The 16,319-nt window shown below is 39.7% G+C and overlaps 1 protein-coding gene across 2 annotated transcripts in view; it reads right to left on the reverse strand.

Moving 5' to 3' along the window:
• Positions 1 to 16,319, reverse strand: part of igsf11 (immunoglobulin superfamily member 11) — a 104,852-nt gene that overhangs the window by 17,666 nt on the left and 70,867 nt on the right. For both annotated transcript variants that reach the window (XM_042415211.1, XM_042415209.1), the window contains one exon: positions 2,273 to 2,436. In XM_042415211.1, coding sequence (XP_042271145.1) covers positions 2,273 to 2,436 — 164 coding nt within the window. The remainder of the gene's footprint in view (positions 1 to 2,272; positions 2,437 to 16,319) is intronic.

A 16,319-nucleotide genomic window follows, 5' to 3' on the forward strand; every position in this document is an offset into this window, starting at 1 on the left:
TCAAAAAATTGTAAATGGTATAGCCTCAAATTACTTATTAAACTTCTTTCTGCAGGTCAGAGAGGCTCACATGAACAACACCAGGTACAGTGTAGCGAATCTGACTCTGGTAAGGATCAGTAGCCAGATGGGTAAAGGTTCTGTTAGATACTCGGGTGCCCAGGATTGGAATAAGGTTCCTAAAAGCATTAGAATAGCAACAGACAGTTTAAGGCAAAACTGAAACACTGGCTATTAGATAACATACCTCTGTAAAGACAGTTGTAGCTTGTTGTCAAAATAATGCCTGTTAATGCCCAGTGTGAATATTTTCTGTATAATGATGTTTTTTGTGTTTTTATATGCTGCTAATGTCATACTTCACTATCTCCACGGGCACATACATGCACACACCTCCATCTAACTACAACAAGGACCACAATGGAAATAAATCTTCTGGCTTTTTTTGTGTTATCTTTATTAAATTGTGCATGCACATGATGTTGAAACCATGAAATCTGTCCTTTTTAAAGTGAACTTTCATGCAATACAGTGTGAAGGTATAGCATGAGAAGATTAATGTTATGCACCCTTCCACATGTATCAGCACCCATCATCACTCGGCTGGCATCTAAAAGTCACATGCATTCATCCATGAGAGAGTGCCTATACGTGTTAGTGTATTTGCTCTTGTTTTTAGTTTCTTTGTGTATATGCGTGTGTGAAGACAAGAGTATAAGCCTTTATCCACAGGTGTGCACATGACAGCATCACTGTGTGATTTGCATTTGTGGTTGTGTGGATATATGCATGTCAGTTTTCACACTTTTATGGTGCACTCTGCATGCATGTATGTGTGAATCCAGTAAATATATACAAGCCTTGCATGTATGCATGCAGATCTGTACTGCATTTAGACCAGCAGTCTGTCTAATGCCAGTTTGTGTGTGTGTATTTGTGTGCGTGCCAGTGTGTGTGTGTGTGTGTGTGGTGAGAACAGCTGCGATATAGAGCCTGTCATGGGCGTGAGGTAATTAGTGCAGAAGATGATTGTATTATTTGGACGGCCGACCAGCGCCGGGGTTCAAAGTGAAGGGAGGCAGGTGAGCTTGTACGGCCTGCAGCTGCATGTTAAACAACTCAAATGGAATCACAGAAGTCCCACAAGGGGGGAGGAAGAGTTTGAGAGAGAGTGAGGGAGGAAAGGTGAGAAAAAACACAAAGAAAATAACAGTAGAGAAGAGAAGATGGTGAGAAGCTACTTTAGGGAGACTAAACTAACACCAATAAGACACAACTTAAGTCTAAATCATGCAGCATCTTTGTGTGAAAATACAACTGCTCAACAGTAAATGAGCTTCAGGATGTGTTGCCATACAGTTAATGCATTATTTTAAAGGTAGAACAGTACAACCTGACATTGCAGGTTACAGAAGAAGGTAGAAAGTGATAGTTATCTAGACTATGGACACACCCTCTACATCTATACAACTCTATGTAAATCTAATAAATCTTTAAGTTACATAACTAATATCCTAATGGTGCGTTCAGATGCACCGAAAAGAGAAAATTAGAGTTTCTGTGTCTGCTCAAGTTTGACTGTAGTACTATTGCAGTCTGTGTTTAGTTTTGCACAAAAGGCTAATGCATATTTGGCATAAAACACACAAATATAGCATGTTAGCATTGGGATGGATCATCATCATTACTATTTTCATGAGCAAATGTTGCACTTAAGATTCTTGTCACGCTCCGTGGATATAATTTTTCAATTCTCAAGTTAAAACATTTTCTTGAGCAACTATTTCGTCATCTCAATTTGGGACACTTAGCGGAATCTGTGTCTATCCGCCTCTATACATTTCTGCAACTTCTGAAATTCTCTTTACGCTGTATCTGAGCACACTTTACTACGGATCAAGATTGAAGTCTTATAGTACCTGTTTTGACTGTAAGGTTGGCGTTGGGAAGCAGTGGAGCCATCCGCATGATGCATATACAGTGATGTTGCATTAGAAAATAAATTAGATGAATCTCAGTATGTCTTTAAACACTGTACAGCAGCTCTGGCTGTTTACCTACTCCATCCAAACATCTGCATAATCACAACTGTCACAGCAATACTCTCTTTACAGTGAAGGGTATGAGAACCAAAGTGGTTTACAGGATTCTGTCTGATACATCCAAATAACAAGAATACTCCTTTAATTCAGCACTTATTCTCACTGCTTCTTCACTGTAAAAGTCACTCTGTCACTGTGACTGAGTAGGTGTAAGTTATTTGTATCTCTACCTGTTCTGGCTGGTTGGCATTGGACAGCGGTATCACCATCCAGATGATGTTGAGGTTGTTGAGTGCAGCGCTGGTGGTGAAGGAGCAAGGCAGGACGGCTGCTTGGCCGCGGGCCACCTGGATACTGCTCTGGGACACCGTCACATCCAGCGCCCGCACACTCACTGCAAGAGGAAGGAGACAGCGATCAGTGTATTTATAGACACAAGGAACAAGGTGTATACTGTGAATTACATATATAACGGAGGAAAATAAAATGAGAGAACAGACAGAGCAGAGTAGATGTCTAACTGTAGCAAACAGATGCATCTTATATGATCCCTCTCATATTGTAGGAGAAGCAAGATCTTTAATTTCAAAGTCTTTCTGCAGGCTATTTGACTTAAAGATCACCGATTTCAGCGAAATTGGAAAATTTGTCTTTGGAGAGTCAGAGATAGAGACAGACACCGAGGCAGACAGGGGCAGATACGAGTAATAATAAGCAAAACATCTGCCATGTGCTCGTAAATGTACAATATTTTAAGAAGCAAAAACTCATGTTTAATCTCTCAGTTCTTCATCTTCTGCTGTCCTTTTATCTTTACAGCAAAACAAACATGATTTCTGAACCAAGCTTCTCTTTTGAAATGTTCTCTGCAGCTAAACAAACATCTAGACCACACTGCGAAAGATGACATGAAATATGTAGCAGTTAAATGGGGAAACACGATAGGCTGTCTCTTGAGTTATTCATTTCCTAAAACAACTTGCTTCTTTCATGGGAACACAGTCTGTATCAATACATACTAAATGAACATGACAAGTGGGGTTAGTAATGGTTATTTCAGATACTATTTGCTGGTTGCTGTGCGCATGCAGCATATTAAACAACCAAGATAGCTTGTTGTCTTGTGCAACAAAGGTTTATCTTCTCAAAATAAAGAACTAAGGAGCTGCTTTCCTCATCAGCCGTCAGCCATAACAGACCCAGAGAGACAGATATGTACATGCAGCATCCTATTTCTAGACCAGCTAAATACATTACTGCCAAAATTAAGTTATATCTCCCCCGCAAGCATGAATCCATGTCCAAAAACCCCAATGGGAAGTAATTGTATCTAAACATGGTGAGGAGGATGATGGCAGTGATATGATAACAGATAATTGATCATGTCCTGTGAATCACCCTTGTTAGTGATAATGTAAGATGATGATCTTGCCAGAGGAAACCACCAGCATGTCTTTTTTACAGTATGTAGGAGTCAAGCCAGATGTCAAATGCAAGCAATGACCACATCGCACAATAAAATATATATCTTACCAAGTTATTTGTATCACTTCTAGGTCACAAAATATAAGGCAGTTGGTAACACTTTATTATACAGGTCCCTTAATGTCATACTAATTTTTCAGAACGATTAATTTGCAGTTATTTAACATTAATTTTTGAACATTTTACAGAAAGCGTGCAATTTGGTACAAAATATAAGAAAAACAGAAAAAAGTGATATGTTGGTTTAGTTGGTAAGTGCCCATTCATTATATGTGGGTTCATATGAAGTCGTCAATTTGCAATAATTCTTAATAAATTAATTTTTTTTTTAACTGACAGGAAAAAACATACACACAACGAGCACTTTTTAGTGTGTAGTTTTATGTGTCAAATGATATATTATCATATGAGGTTGTTTCTTAAAAAACACCATCATGAATGAGCATCAACAATGTCAGTAACACTTTATTTTACGGATCATACATTTTTTTTTCAGTAATTTTCTTAAAGTAGCAGCTGTGGAAAATGTAGTCATTGTAGAGTTTTTAAATACATAATCTAGTACGTTAATATGTAGTTTGACACACAAAACTACACACTGAAAACTAAGCATTTTCTGTCAGTTAAAGAATTGTTAAGAATCTAATTTGTTAAAATCTTTGCAAATGAACAATAATGAACCCAAATATAATAGATGGGTACTTCAAACTAAACACTTTTTTTCTGTTTTTATAATATAATATAATTTGTACCAAATCGCACCACCTTTTCTGTAAAATGTCCTAAAAATGAACCATTAAATACCTACTATTTACTCAGGAAATTAGTATGAAATCAAAGGACCTGTAAAATAAAGCGTACTGGCATCCGCTAAAAATTTCAGGCTTCATGTGTCATTTCTGCCAAATTTGCGTTTTGAATATCACTGTCATATTGTAGCTGACAGGCTGCCTGTTGCTCCCTCTCTGTCTGTCCGAAACCTGCTGGACTTCCTACGCTTTCCCTCTGCTGGCAGACACCACCTACACCCTGCAGGCTCACTGTTGGCACAGGGGAGATAGGCAGTGCTCAAATTACTCCACTCCATTATGGTTTATAAAAGACATATTCATGAAAAGACTTCTCATAAATTATGCAAGCAATTTCACTTAAAGGAATTATATTCCACAGGAATGTCAGTTTTGTTTGATTCCTCACTGTAACTGCATTGCTTACATAATGAGACAACACAACAATCTCCTCAGTGTGTACGTCACTATGCTGCTAATGAGCTTCCATTACTCCTTATGACATCTGCAATCTCAGGCGATCATTGTAAATAAAATAAATAACAAACTCTTAGGTCAACTCTCTAATCTGATCTTCTTCTATCCTCTGTGTACACAATGTTCACTTCCTGCAAAGAATCAATCTGTGTTCTCATTGGACAGTTCACGGCGAAAGGAGGGAGGAAGTTCATACAAAAGGTTGCGACCTTAACAGAATGTGTGATCATATTGGCAGCATGAGATTAGTGCAAGTGTTTATTCTCATGTCCACATAGATATTAAATGTGTTAGATTTAAAGAGGAGGAAAGACGCGAGAAGATTGAAAGAAAGAAAGAGAAAGAAAGAAAGAAAGAAAGAAAGAAAGAAAGAAAGAAAGAAAGAGGGAAAGAAAGAAAGAAAAAGAAAGAAAGAAAAGAAGAGGTCCTAAAGGAATGAAGATAGAAGGAGTATCTTATCGTTTCTAAGCCTCCTCCAAGGCAGTCTCTCAAGCCCACAACAGCTGGAGGGCTCATTTCAAAACACTGGATTAGGGAACCTCTGCGCACAGAGCCTGTAAGCTCCCACGACCAAAGAAGAGCACACACACACACACACGCACACGCACACACACACACACAAAATCACAAACAAGCACACATGCTAGCAAACATATGCGCATGTACAGTACATACGTGCACCCACATGCCCTTCCGACACACACACACGACATGCCACCCACTATCATAAACACAACCCACCACACACATGCCCGGTTATTCTAACTCATCAGCGTATGTCATCTGTGACATGTATGGTAGCCCTTTAGGGACATATCTAAGAGAGAGAGTCAGAAAGGCTTGACAGCTCACCAACTACACTACTGCGTTGCTTGGCATTGCCTCATTATTGCACACACTTCTTCTAAAGCTTTATGCCAACACTTTAGCTCTTCTGTTGGAGCATGTCCAGTCGACAACCACTCTTCCAGAATGCATACTGTAAAAGGTTTGATATGTGAGGGCTGAAGGGTGAGCGACTCATTGTCATATAAGGCCAACCCGCACAAAAAATTTATACAGAACAGCATGATATGTATCCTGTAACTGTGTGTATGACAGTGCTGTGTACATTTTCATAATCCCCAGCAGACTACAATCAAATGACACACAGTTTGTCAGAAGACAGGGAAGGTTTTGATATACTATTACACTTCTCCCTGTTTTGTTCTTTTCAAGCACATATCTTTACTATTCTTGCCCAAGGCTAAATGCAGCACGGAGGTCTTCAGCCTACTTAATGCAGTCTTCGTCATGTCTCCGGGCTGATGTGCATGGGTGTGATGAATGGTACCAGTCAAAAGTCTGGACACACCTTCCCATTCACTTGAATAAGAAAATGTCTCAAAATTTTTGAGTGGTACTGTAAATGAGCTGTCCATCTCACTGGGTTTACCATCCAAGTCTTTCCATTTTTCTTGTTTTTAAAAAACTTGTTCTTTCCTGCTCTCCTTTCCAGCCCTGAGCTGCCCTGAGGCACAGCTCAACAGGGCCCAGATCTGCCTGACTGACAGGAAATAGCAAAAATGAACCAAGCTAGTGATCCCTGATGCTGACCCTCCACTGCCCACAGTGATGTGTACCTGTAATAGACGAGTGCCACAAATATTCTCACCTTTGTAAGACCTCAATAAAACACTGAAACATTAATGTTACCTTCCGATCCAATCTCACAGATTCATGTACATTTTTATTCATGACACTCAGCACAACTTTCAAACTAATGTATTTCAATTGGAATATCTTCCGTGCCTGCAACATGTTCTTTTTTCTGTCAGTCAGGACTTGGGAGCACAGAGTTGTACCTTCAAATTTGTTACATTCTCTTTAGACAAAAAATGTTAGTGTACGCAGGATGACTGATTCGGTTTAGTCAACTGCCCTCTCACTAGATATATGGTTTCAGTCGACAAAAGTATTTAAGCAGCTCTTTATATATAGATTAGCGAAATTAACACTTCACTGTTGACTCAGCTTGCAAAATGTAGACATTTGGCAAGTTAGTTTTTCTGTGAGCTGCACACATTTACATACAGGAGCTTTCTAGTGTTTTGGGGAACACTTTCAAGATTAAATTGGCATTCCCTGTCTCTGATTGGATAATAAACAGTATAGAAAGCAAAAAAAAAAGCATGTCTTTGCTCATCTACACAGGTATATAGAGAATAATATAGAGACTTTGTGCTTAAAATAAGCGTACATATTTGTCACCACCTGAAACCTAGTAAAGTCACTGACTTTACACAGAGCATAACATAAAAAATCATCATAGTTTTTACTGTGATTCTGTTAGCTTATGATGCCATTTTCCTTAAAAGGACTTTGAACTGATGACAATCACAGACTATAGACAGGTGATGTGCTACTCAGCGTTTGGACGGTGATCCTAATGTTTTGTATGGAGTACAAGGGACAAACTAATGGAGAAAGAATGAGGCAAGAAGTAAGAAAGGGCAAAGAAGTGTGACAGGTGGGCAGAAAGTTTGAGCAGTAATAGAAAGAGGGGAGGAAGAGAAAAGCACAAGAGAAGGAAAGGGAGGACAGAAGTCACATAGGGAGGTACAGAAAGGAAGAATAAATCCAAAGAGAGTAAAGGGGAGGAGTAAAAAAGGGAGGATAGAGGGACGGAGGGAGGATGATGCTGTTTCCAGAGAGGCCTAATTGATAAAGTCACCCCAGGCAGCGCTAGCAGTGCTTGTGGAGTGAAGGAGAGAACCAACAGCAATGCTCCGTTAAAACAGCTCTCTCTCCTCATTCAGGAGCCAAGTGTCAAAACTGCTGTTGATTAATGCATGAGAAAACCATACACCTTAGAGAGAATGGGATGTGTGTGTGTGTGGTGCCTGTGTGTATGTGCTTACTAACTCAGTCAAGCTAAGGTGCAGCCATGATGGGATGGAGAACAAATGCAGGGTGAATACAACACTTCCACTTTCTCACTCACTCACTCGCTCACACACACACACACACACACCCTGCTTGGCAAGTCATTTGCATCCTGTGTTTTTATTCATGTGGTTCTTTTATTCATAGGCTTTACTTTTATTTCAGTTTCAAACAGATGCCCCTGATGCTGTGATGTGACGAGCCTCTGGCACAGCTTCACTGGGTGGGCTAACACACACACACACACATACCCACATACATACACCTGTTTAAATGAGATGATTGATGATGGTGCAAAGTCCTGACTAAAGAGAGGCAACAATTCACACATCTATGTGAAAGTGAAATGTCTTCTTTTTCTACCTCTTTGCAGGCAACAGTGAATGTCTGATTTCCTCTAGTTTGACCTCACATTTACACCCAATTACCACATCTCTGTTTTTAGGTTTAAACCTCGTCATTTATCTTTTGCAGCATACCAACAGTATTCACATTCCTAAGCCAAAAAGCAACATTCAAAACTCTGCAGTTGGCCAGCCTTATGCGTGATAGCCACCTTTTATCAGCTGCATTTTCTCCAAGCGTGAGACCTCTTAAGAAGTGAGAGGAGAAGAGTTGGAGGGAGTGATGAGAGATCGAGCATAAAATCATGTATCTTCTGCTCCAGGCGTGACAGTTGGCAGCTCTGATCACATTTCATATTTAATCTGCATCCTTTCAGAATTTCTACTCGGACTCAAACGCCAATCGGGATTGCTTTAGCGTCTTAACCTCTGCACTAGCAGTGAATCTACTGCGGGGACAAAAACAACAGCGAAACCATGAAATTAAACAGATGCACAAACACATCTACAAATGGATTCATGTGCATCGACACCTGTGCCCACACACACAAATGGAGCTCTGTGTCCCATTCTCTTACAGAAGACCCAGGGGCTTCATGGTGAGCTGTGTTCGTGTATGTAGCGGACCCTGTGATGTTGCCACTGCCCGTGAGGCACCAGGGTGAACCAACAGGCGAGCAAAGACATCCATACGAAACTCAGGTGGTACAGTTGAGTACCCAGCTGCTTGATGGCAACTCATCAAGCACCATGCTCAAAGCGCTGCTGAGGTAAAAATAAAGTCACAAATCAACTCTGTTTCCTTCCTGCAATGGTCTCTAATTACTGTATGCTGCTTTGATAACACTTTATTAGCTTTGATGCAATTCTATAAGGAATTCTTTATATTGTTCTAATGGGTCTTTACTTTCTTGGCAAGCTTATTTGAAAAAAGTTGAGGCAAGCTACCTGCAAAGTCACACGTATAGTCTCATATATAATCTTTTGAATATCCAGTCTCAAGCTACAGCTGATTGTAATCAAGCTAGTACTGACTCTCTCTAGATAAGGCTGCAAGAAGATGTTTCATATCGGGATAAACAAACTGAACCTTTAGGGCAGGCCTAGTTTCTAATCATAGTCCATAGGGGCCACATTATAAAAGGTCCTCATTCATATTTCACAAAGAAGCAAATGTTGGTCCCGTTTACTGTGTACACAAATCTCCACTTACAACAGAACTGCACGAAAAAAACTCTTCAGCTTCTGCCTGTCCTAAATGAAAGGTTTTGTATTATAACTAGAGGCCACAATAAATGCAAAACTACTGTGTGCATGCAGATAATTGATACATAAATCAATATACACAATATCTCCATTTGATAAAACTAAAGTGTTTGGGGGTTTTTTTGTATTTGTAAAAAAAATCATTCTCACTGGGTGAGGGATTTTGGTGAGTCAAAGGGAACTCAGGTGATGATGTCAGCTCAACGTCTGCCAGAGGTTTTGCTCACATGACTTTGCCCATTTAATCCCTCCTTTCCTTTCCTCCATTCTTCCCTCCTCAGCCTGTCCTGCACACAGTCACCCAATGAAAGAGCCTTAAAAATCTCTTGCTCATCCTCCCTCTCATCCCCTGCCCTGCCCATCCTAGTTGACCCATTAGCCACTACAGCCAACTCCCTAACAGGGCCCACTGACTAGCCTACATAGCCTAATACTCTCTTCTAAACTGTACTGAGTCTCAATAGCTCGGCTTACTGCGCTGATAATGCATTACTACTATAAACCCAAGACCTCATAGCCCACATATACAAGCTATAACATATACAGTTGCTTAAAGCCTTGCTTATACAGTCTCCCAATCAGGATGTTGACGATAAAAACAGTCACCACATTTGCATTTTAACAGAAAGACAGAAGATAATTATTACTGATAACCTGTTATGATGGCTCATCAGAGTTTTTCCACTCTATATTTACATTACATAAATACACAATTCTAAGACGTGTCTTATGTTGTACACAAACAGGCATGCATCACATGAGCAGCAGCACGTCCCCACTTGCTCCTCATGAGACTGAGACACCGCCTGTTTGAGATGCTGCATCTGACCACTTAAGCTTTATGTTTGTCTGTTTGGAATGATGATCAAGCCTGCAAGCCAATACTTGCAGAATTTACCGGAAACAATTACACAACAATTTTATGGGGTTTAGTGTACTAATATAATGCAATAACATACTTGGAAGTGGAAAAAAATGAATATGATTTTGAAATGAGTTGAAACAGTTGATAAGAAATATGTTCTTTTATGATAAGACTGATGCAAATTAACTGGGGAAAGTTATTGTGACCAAGCTAACGGGTGATCAGCTAAACTAATGTGCTCGGCTGTGTAAAGTGAGTGAGCAGAAGGTTAAAGTAGGCCACTGCCCTCGTGCACAGATAAGCCTGGGCACTGGAAGACTACTGCTAAAGCAGCAAACAGATGGCTCTGCACATGCAGCCCTGGACACAGCTACACACACACACACACACACACACATACACACACACAACCAATGTCCAAAAAACATCAAATACCAAGTTCAGTGGAGTACACTAATCACAAATACAAAGCCCTGTTCTAAAATATAATTCCTGTGCTTGGTCATACCGCAGACGGAAAAAAAATAAAAATAAATCAATAAATAAATAAAAATAAAATCCACACTGTTTTGAAAATTTCCAGCACATGTTACTCTGTATGTTGCTTCAAATGACAGCTGATGAACCAGACCTGGATTTCCCTAAAGAAACAGACTCTGTTCCTGTCAGCCACCAGCCACCTTGCAGCCTTCATATCGTGTCTGTGTGTAGTAACTCCATTCCCTGGCAGACTTGCATGTTTGGCAAACCTGTCACAGTGTCTGCACGTAAATCTAACATTCTGGCAAGCATACTGATCTGCCAGTAAGATGACATGATTGGCAAGGGGCTCTGTTTTGCTATTTGGCAGCTGCCATCCTGAGGTCCCTTTTAACTGGGTGACAATGTCTTGGTTCTGCCAGAGACATCCGAATGACTGTCTGCCTAGTTTACAGGTATAGAGCAAGTGTCTTACTGTGCTGTAAGTTGACACAGATGATGTCAATCATTTTACCAGTGCATAAATTGCATTATATCTTTTACCCTTAAATAGAAGAAACCACCATGTAGACTGGGTTGGATGGGTAAATTCCCACATGAAACTGTTTTGTGCAGGTGTTCGAAACATCCTCAGTGACACTGCTGGGCCCTGAAACTGTAGTGTTGTAGAAAACTAGCACTGTTTCTCTCTCTGTACTACGTGTCTGCAGGTAAGGCCAAACTTCTGGCACTCTCTCCACTGTCTGCACGGCACAGGTTAATGTAAATGCAGTCTAAGCTTCTCAGTCAGCCAGCCAGAGCCCCAGAGCGCCAGCCAGCAGATAATACTAGAAGACTATTCCTGGAACCAGCATTTAGCCTAAGGTAACCTTGTCTGATGCCCGTTAGTTCGTAATTGGCTTGTAGGCAGAGATGCTCTTACTCTGAATTGTTTTACTCTTCTTTGTTCTTTTCTTTGTGTCTTTTTCCCACTCATTCTCCCTGGTTTGATCTCTTTCTCTCTGTGTCATTTGCTCTTTCTTCATCTCCTCTAGCTCTCCAAATGAAGACAGTGATTTTAAGCCCACTAACACTGTCTGGGCCACCTGGGAGAGCAGCGCTTCTGCAGGTGATTTGGTCAGTACAGCGCTCCAGCAATAAGGCCCTGTAATGATTTATCATCTGTCTGAGTCCCTGAGTGGCTCACCTTCAGAATGAACCTTCGCTCAACTCAGTGCCGCTGAAGTGTATTATCAGAGGAAAGCAGAGAACAAGGCTTAGGCTGTGGTGTACCACATTTGATTTCACATAATTTAAAGTGGTTTAATTTACGAATGATTTGGGTGAGTGCTTCAAATACATGCAGGATAAGTCATATCTTAATTAATAACAAATTATTCAAGTATTAAAGATAAATATTGAGTATTGAAGCTATAACTTTATTGTTGTCTCTGTTTTTTTTATAACTTTGGTGGCTTTGCTGAGAGTGATGCTTACAGGAACTCCCTGTAGAGTTTCAATCCAGTCTCACGGCAGTTCGTGAAATAGTCGCGTGATTTAATCTTTAGATTCATGTACACTCAGCATGACTTTCAAACTAATGTATTTCAATTGGAAGTAAGTTTCATGCCTGTACCACGTTTTTTTTTTTTTTTTTCTGTCAGCGGGGACTTGGGAGCACAGAAGCTGTATTGTTTCATTTTTTTTAACTATGATGGCTACATTATTCAGCATTTAATCACAAGATTTTATCCTTGTTTTTATATCTTTATTTTAACTTTATCAGTACAGTCAATGGTCCGCGTCAGTCCAGTGGGCATACCGGAGGACCCTCTGACTTGTTGTGTGCAGAACTCCATTCAAAAATGTTGAGATTCAATATCGCTGTCCTTTTCTGAAAGCGGGCTGCTCACATAAAACAGACAGACTGACTGAATGTGACAGTTTAACAACCAAAGTCAGAGTTTTTATGAAGTTTTTATGTTGAGTGAATCATGCTAGCTCACATTAGCAGCTCTATTTCTAGCCTGTCCGCCATGATGCATCAGCTGTTTTTTTTCCATTTCTTAGAAAGAAATGGGCTTTCACACAGCTCTGTAGATACAGATTTTCAAACTGTTTTGGGTATTTTTCTCAGTAACATTGGCGGTAGCAGGTGCTAACAGGCTAAGCTAACAGTGTGTTAGTGGCATTGCATTAGCAGCAGTCTGGATGGTCCGGCGGAGCGGAGGAGCTGTATGGTTCCCATCCTGAACGTGATGTCAGAGGAAAATGGTCACTGTGTGGGTCTGTTGTATTGTGGTTGGCATGTTTGACTGCTGTTTTGGCTAAAATATCTGAAATAAACCAACATCTTTACTATTTCTTAACACTTATCATCTAGATGCAGTGTAAATACTAGTTCAGCTGCACGAGACATTTGATATATTCAGTAGATACATTTTTTTTTTACAACCCTATTTACAACCCTAACCAGAAGAACTACAGCTGTGTTGTAGATTTCTATCAAGCTGCATGGTGTGGCTCTAGGGAATTGTAGTTATGAAAAATGATCAGTGTTTTTCTTAGAATTTTAAGTTGTAAATACTGAATTGAGGAGTTTAAGGGGATGGTAAACACATCTGTGTAATCAAATTTTAAATATTTAATTGTTAAATGGGAGAAAATTAATTTTAACCATCTTATACCATATTTGACAGCGCCCCCAGTTGTTGACTATACTCACATGATAACTAAGGTCAAGAGATATCTATAACAGTTGGTCCCATGTCTGCAGCCCCTTTTGTTGCTGAATTATAAGCCTTCAAGCATGCACCAAGGTCAAGGTTCAAAGATCAGTATTTGAAAGCAGGAGCCATGTTGAGTCTTCATACTGACATATGTTACTCTCCAAGTTGGCTACTTGCCAATGATGTATTTGGTCTAGCTCTACAACAAAGTTTTCATTTTCTCATTTCACAGACACAAGCCATCCCAGGCCAAGTTTCAGAGAGCACTTTGAAGACCCAATGTATGAAATGAAGCTTTTTGTTTGTTTGTATGTTTTCTTTTTTGGTGGAAATAGTTACGAAAATGAGTCACCTTCAGAGATTACAGTACTGCTGACAATATAGGGCATTACTACAGGCTTGGAGGAAGGCCTGAAGTACTTGAGTTAGGGTTAGGGTTAGAGCTGAAAAGACAGAGAGATAGTGGTATTTGGATTTGGTTTGTGGAAAACATCCAGCAATTTGAAATGGAATGAAGCTCACCAAAGGCTGACAACCTGAACCCTATAACAAACCCAAATCCTAATTTGATCTATAAATTAAATTTCATGGCTATTTCATGAACTGCTGTGAGACTGGGTTGGGAGTTTTCTTGTGAACGAAGTTATGTTTACATGGAAGTTACTCACCAAAACACATTGTGTGTATCCTTGAGGTCTAACAAAAGTCCTGAAGGCATTTCCTTCCTCATAAAAAAATTGCAAAGATGAAATTCTAAGTATTTTAAATCCTGCACTGTTTACATCCATGTTTACTAACTTGAAGTCTTCTTCTCGTTGCCTTTGTTGGTGTATTGCTATGTTTCTTGTCACATTACTGCTACCTGTAGATCAGTGAAATAGTGTGACAGCTATAGGACTATGTATTGCATCATACACGTGTGTCCTCGTGTGCCACGCACAAGACAAACAAAACTAGCACTCACTCATCTAGAGTAACATGCACAACTAGAGGTCAGAAACTCCACAGAGTATCTTTAACTGCCTGTGCCAAATGTCAACACTATTACAGAGTAGTCATATAGATCAGGCCATTAGTGTAGTAGTTTAATAAATCTTATTTCTCTCATGAACATAACCAGGGGCTCCCTATGAAAAAGGCTCCATTTTGAATTTTTTTGTATTTTTTTTGTATTTCAGTCTGTTAGCATGTCATCTGTTAGCAGAAACAAGAAGATAATGTATCTAATGCTAGTGGAGGCATGATTCCTGACCAGTTCTGTTTTCTGAGGACAGCAAGATGTCAGTCAGACAGACAGGAATGGAGACAGTCAGTGGACTGTAGGGAACAGGGGAACCAGACCAAGTCCATTTCCCCACAGGAGCTGCCGCTACTTCTTACTTCAACATCTCTCATAGAGATACGCATAAACCTTTTTTTAACATTGTCAAAATGGTGTCTTTCTTGACCTGTCTCTTTCTGTCTTTCTTTCCATCTGTTTTTCTTCTTTCTTCCTGTTTCCTGTATGTCATCTGACTTCCCTTCACGACTAGTAAAAACAACAAACCTTAGACATTAAATATATTTTCACGCATATATACACACTGTATGTAACCTCAGTCTTGTCAAACTCTATTTGAATGGATTGAGAAGCAATTTACTGCACTTTACCAGCTGTCACACATGCTCTCTCTCTCACATACACTTGCCCTGAACTTTTTTGCCCCCAGTGTCACGAAACTTTGTGATCTCCCTGTGGACAGCTGCTCTGAGCTGACTCCACCATGACAAACAAGCAACCAAGTGATATATGTTGGTATTTAGAGAGGAAATAACAAACAATATTGATTCCCTGCAAAAGCCATCTTAACCTAATTTAAAAATCTTTTTTAGTTGTTGTTGCTTTCTCCTGTATCCAATTTAGTGACGCCATTTATAGACCATCTTTTAATTACAGTCATCTTTTGACAAATTTTTTTGTTGATCCAGGAACAGGGGAGGGGGTGGTCTGGCATGAATTCTTTGGAAATAGTTTTTTGTAAACAAGAGCTTATGATGAATAGTGCACTGAGAAATGATCAGCATTTTGCAGAGGCAAATACACACATAAGGATATCCTCATGAGAACTCACATCATATTATACAATTTCATTACATGGCTGGCAGTACATAAGCATCTCCAATACTATCAAAGATTATCCTCCTCCTGCTCAATCTATTGCATCACCAAGATGAGTTTACATGTGACTCTCATGTTACAGGATAAAAAAAAATATATTTAGGTATATTTCATATCAGAGCTGATATATCCAAATGGAAATACATCAAACAACCGTCAATGACAGTCAAGAAAAGACCACACATCATCAAAATTCTAATATAATTGTGCTGGTACAATCACTGCTTGATTCTTATTTGATTTCTGTCTCAGACCAGCTCTGATCTACTTCTACTAATCAGATGTAAATAATAAACTGAAGTACATTTGAAATGGTAATTTGGGAATAAATCAGAAAAGTGCTTCTGTGTGAGGAGTTTTGGTCTTTCTGCCTGATCTCTTTGATGTGCGGTGTTTGAGGTGTTGACCAGCATGGTGATGCTTTCTAACTTATTCTGCTTTTGGATGTTTGATGTAGGTCAAACGCTGGCTCAGCAAGCACTGGGAACCAGCTTATGTTCTCATTCTACATGCTGGTCAAATTTACATCCCATTTCATTCAGGGGAAACTTTACTGTACTGTAACACACACACACACACACACACTGCCGTCGTTATACTATTCAGCAAAAAAACTGCTCTAAAAAAATCAACACAAACACGCTGAGTCAGCACTCTTCGGGCAACGAGGGCTCTTTCCCAGACAGCAAAGAAACCAGGAAGTCAAAGCACCAAACTCTGATCACTAAAGAGAAGTTGGTTTTTCTTTTCAGTACACTCATATGTACAAAGTCTGAACAGA

Source organism: Thunnus maccoyii, chromosome 6, assembly GCF_910596095.1.
Source record: "Thunnus maccoyii chromosome 6, fThuMac1.1, whole genome shotgun sequence".
Taxonomy (NCBI): Eukaryota; Metazoa; Chordata; class Actinopteri; order Scombriformes; family Scombridae; genus Thunnus; species Thunnus maccoyii.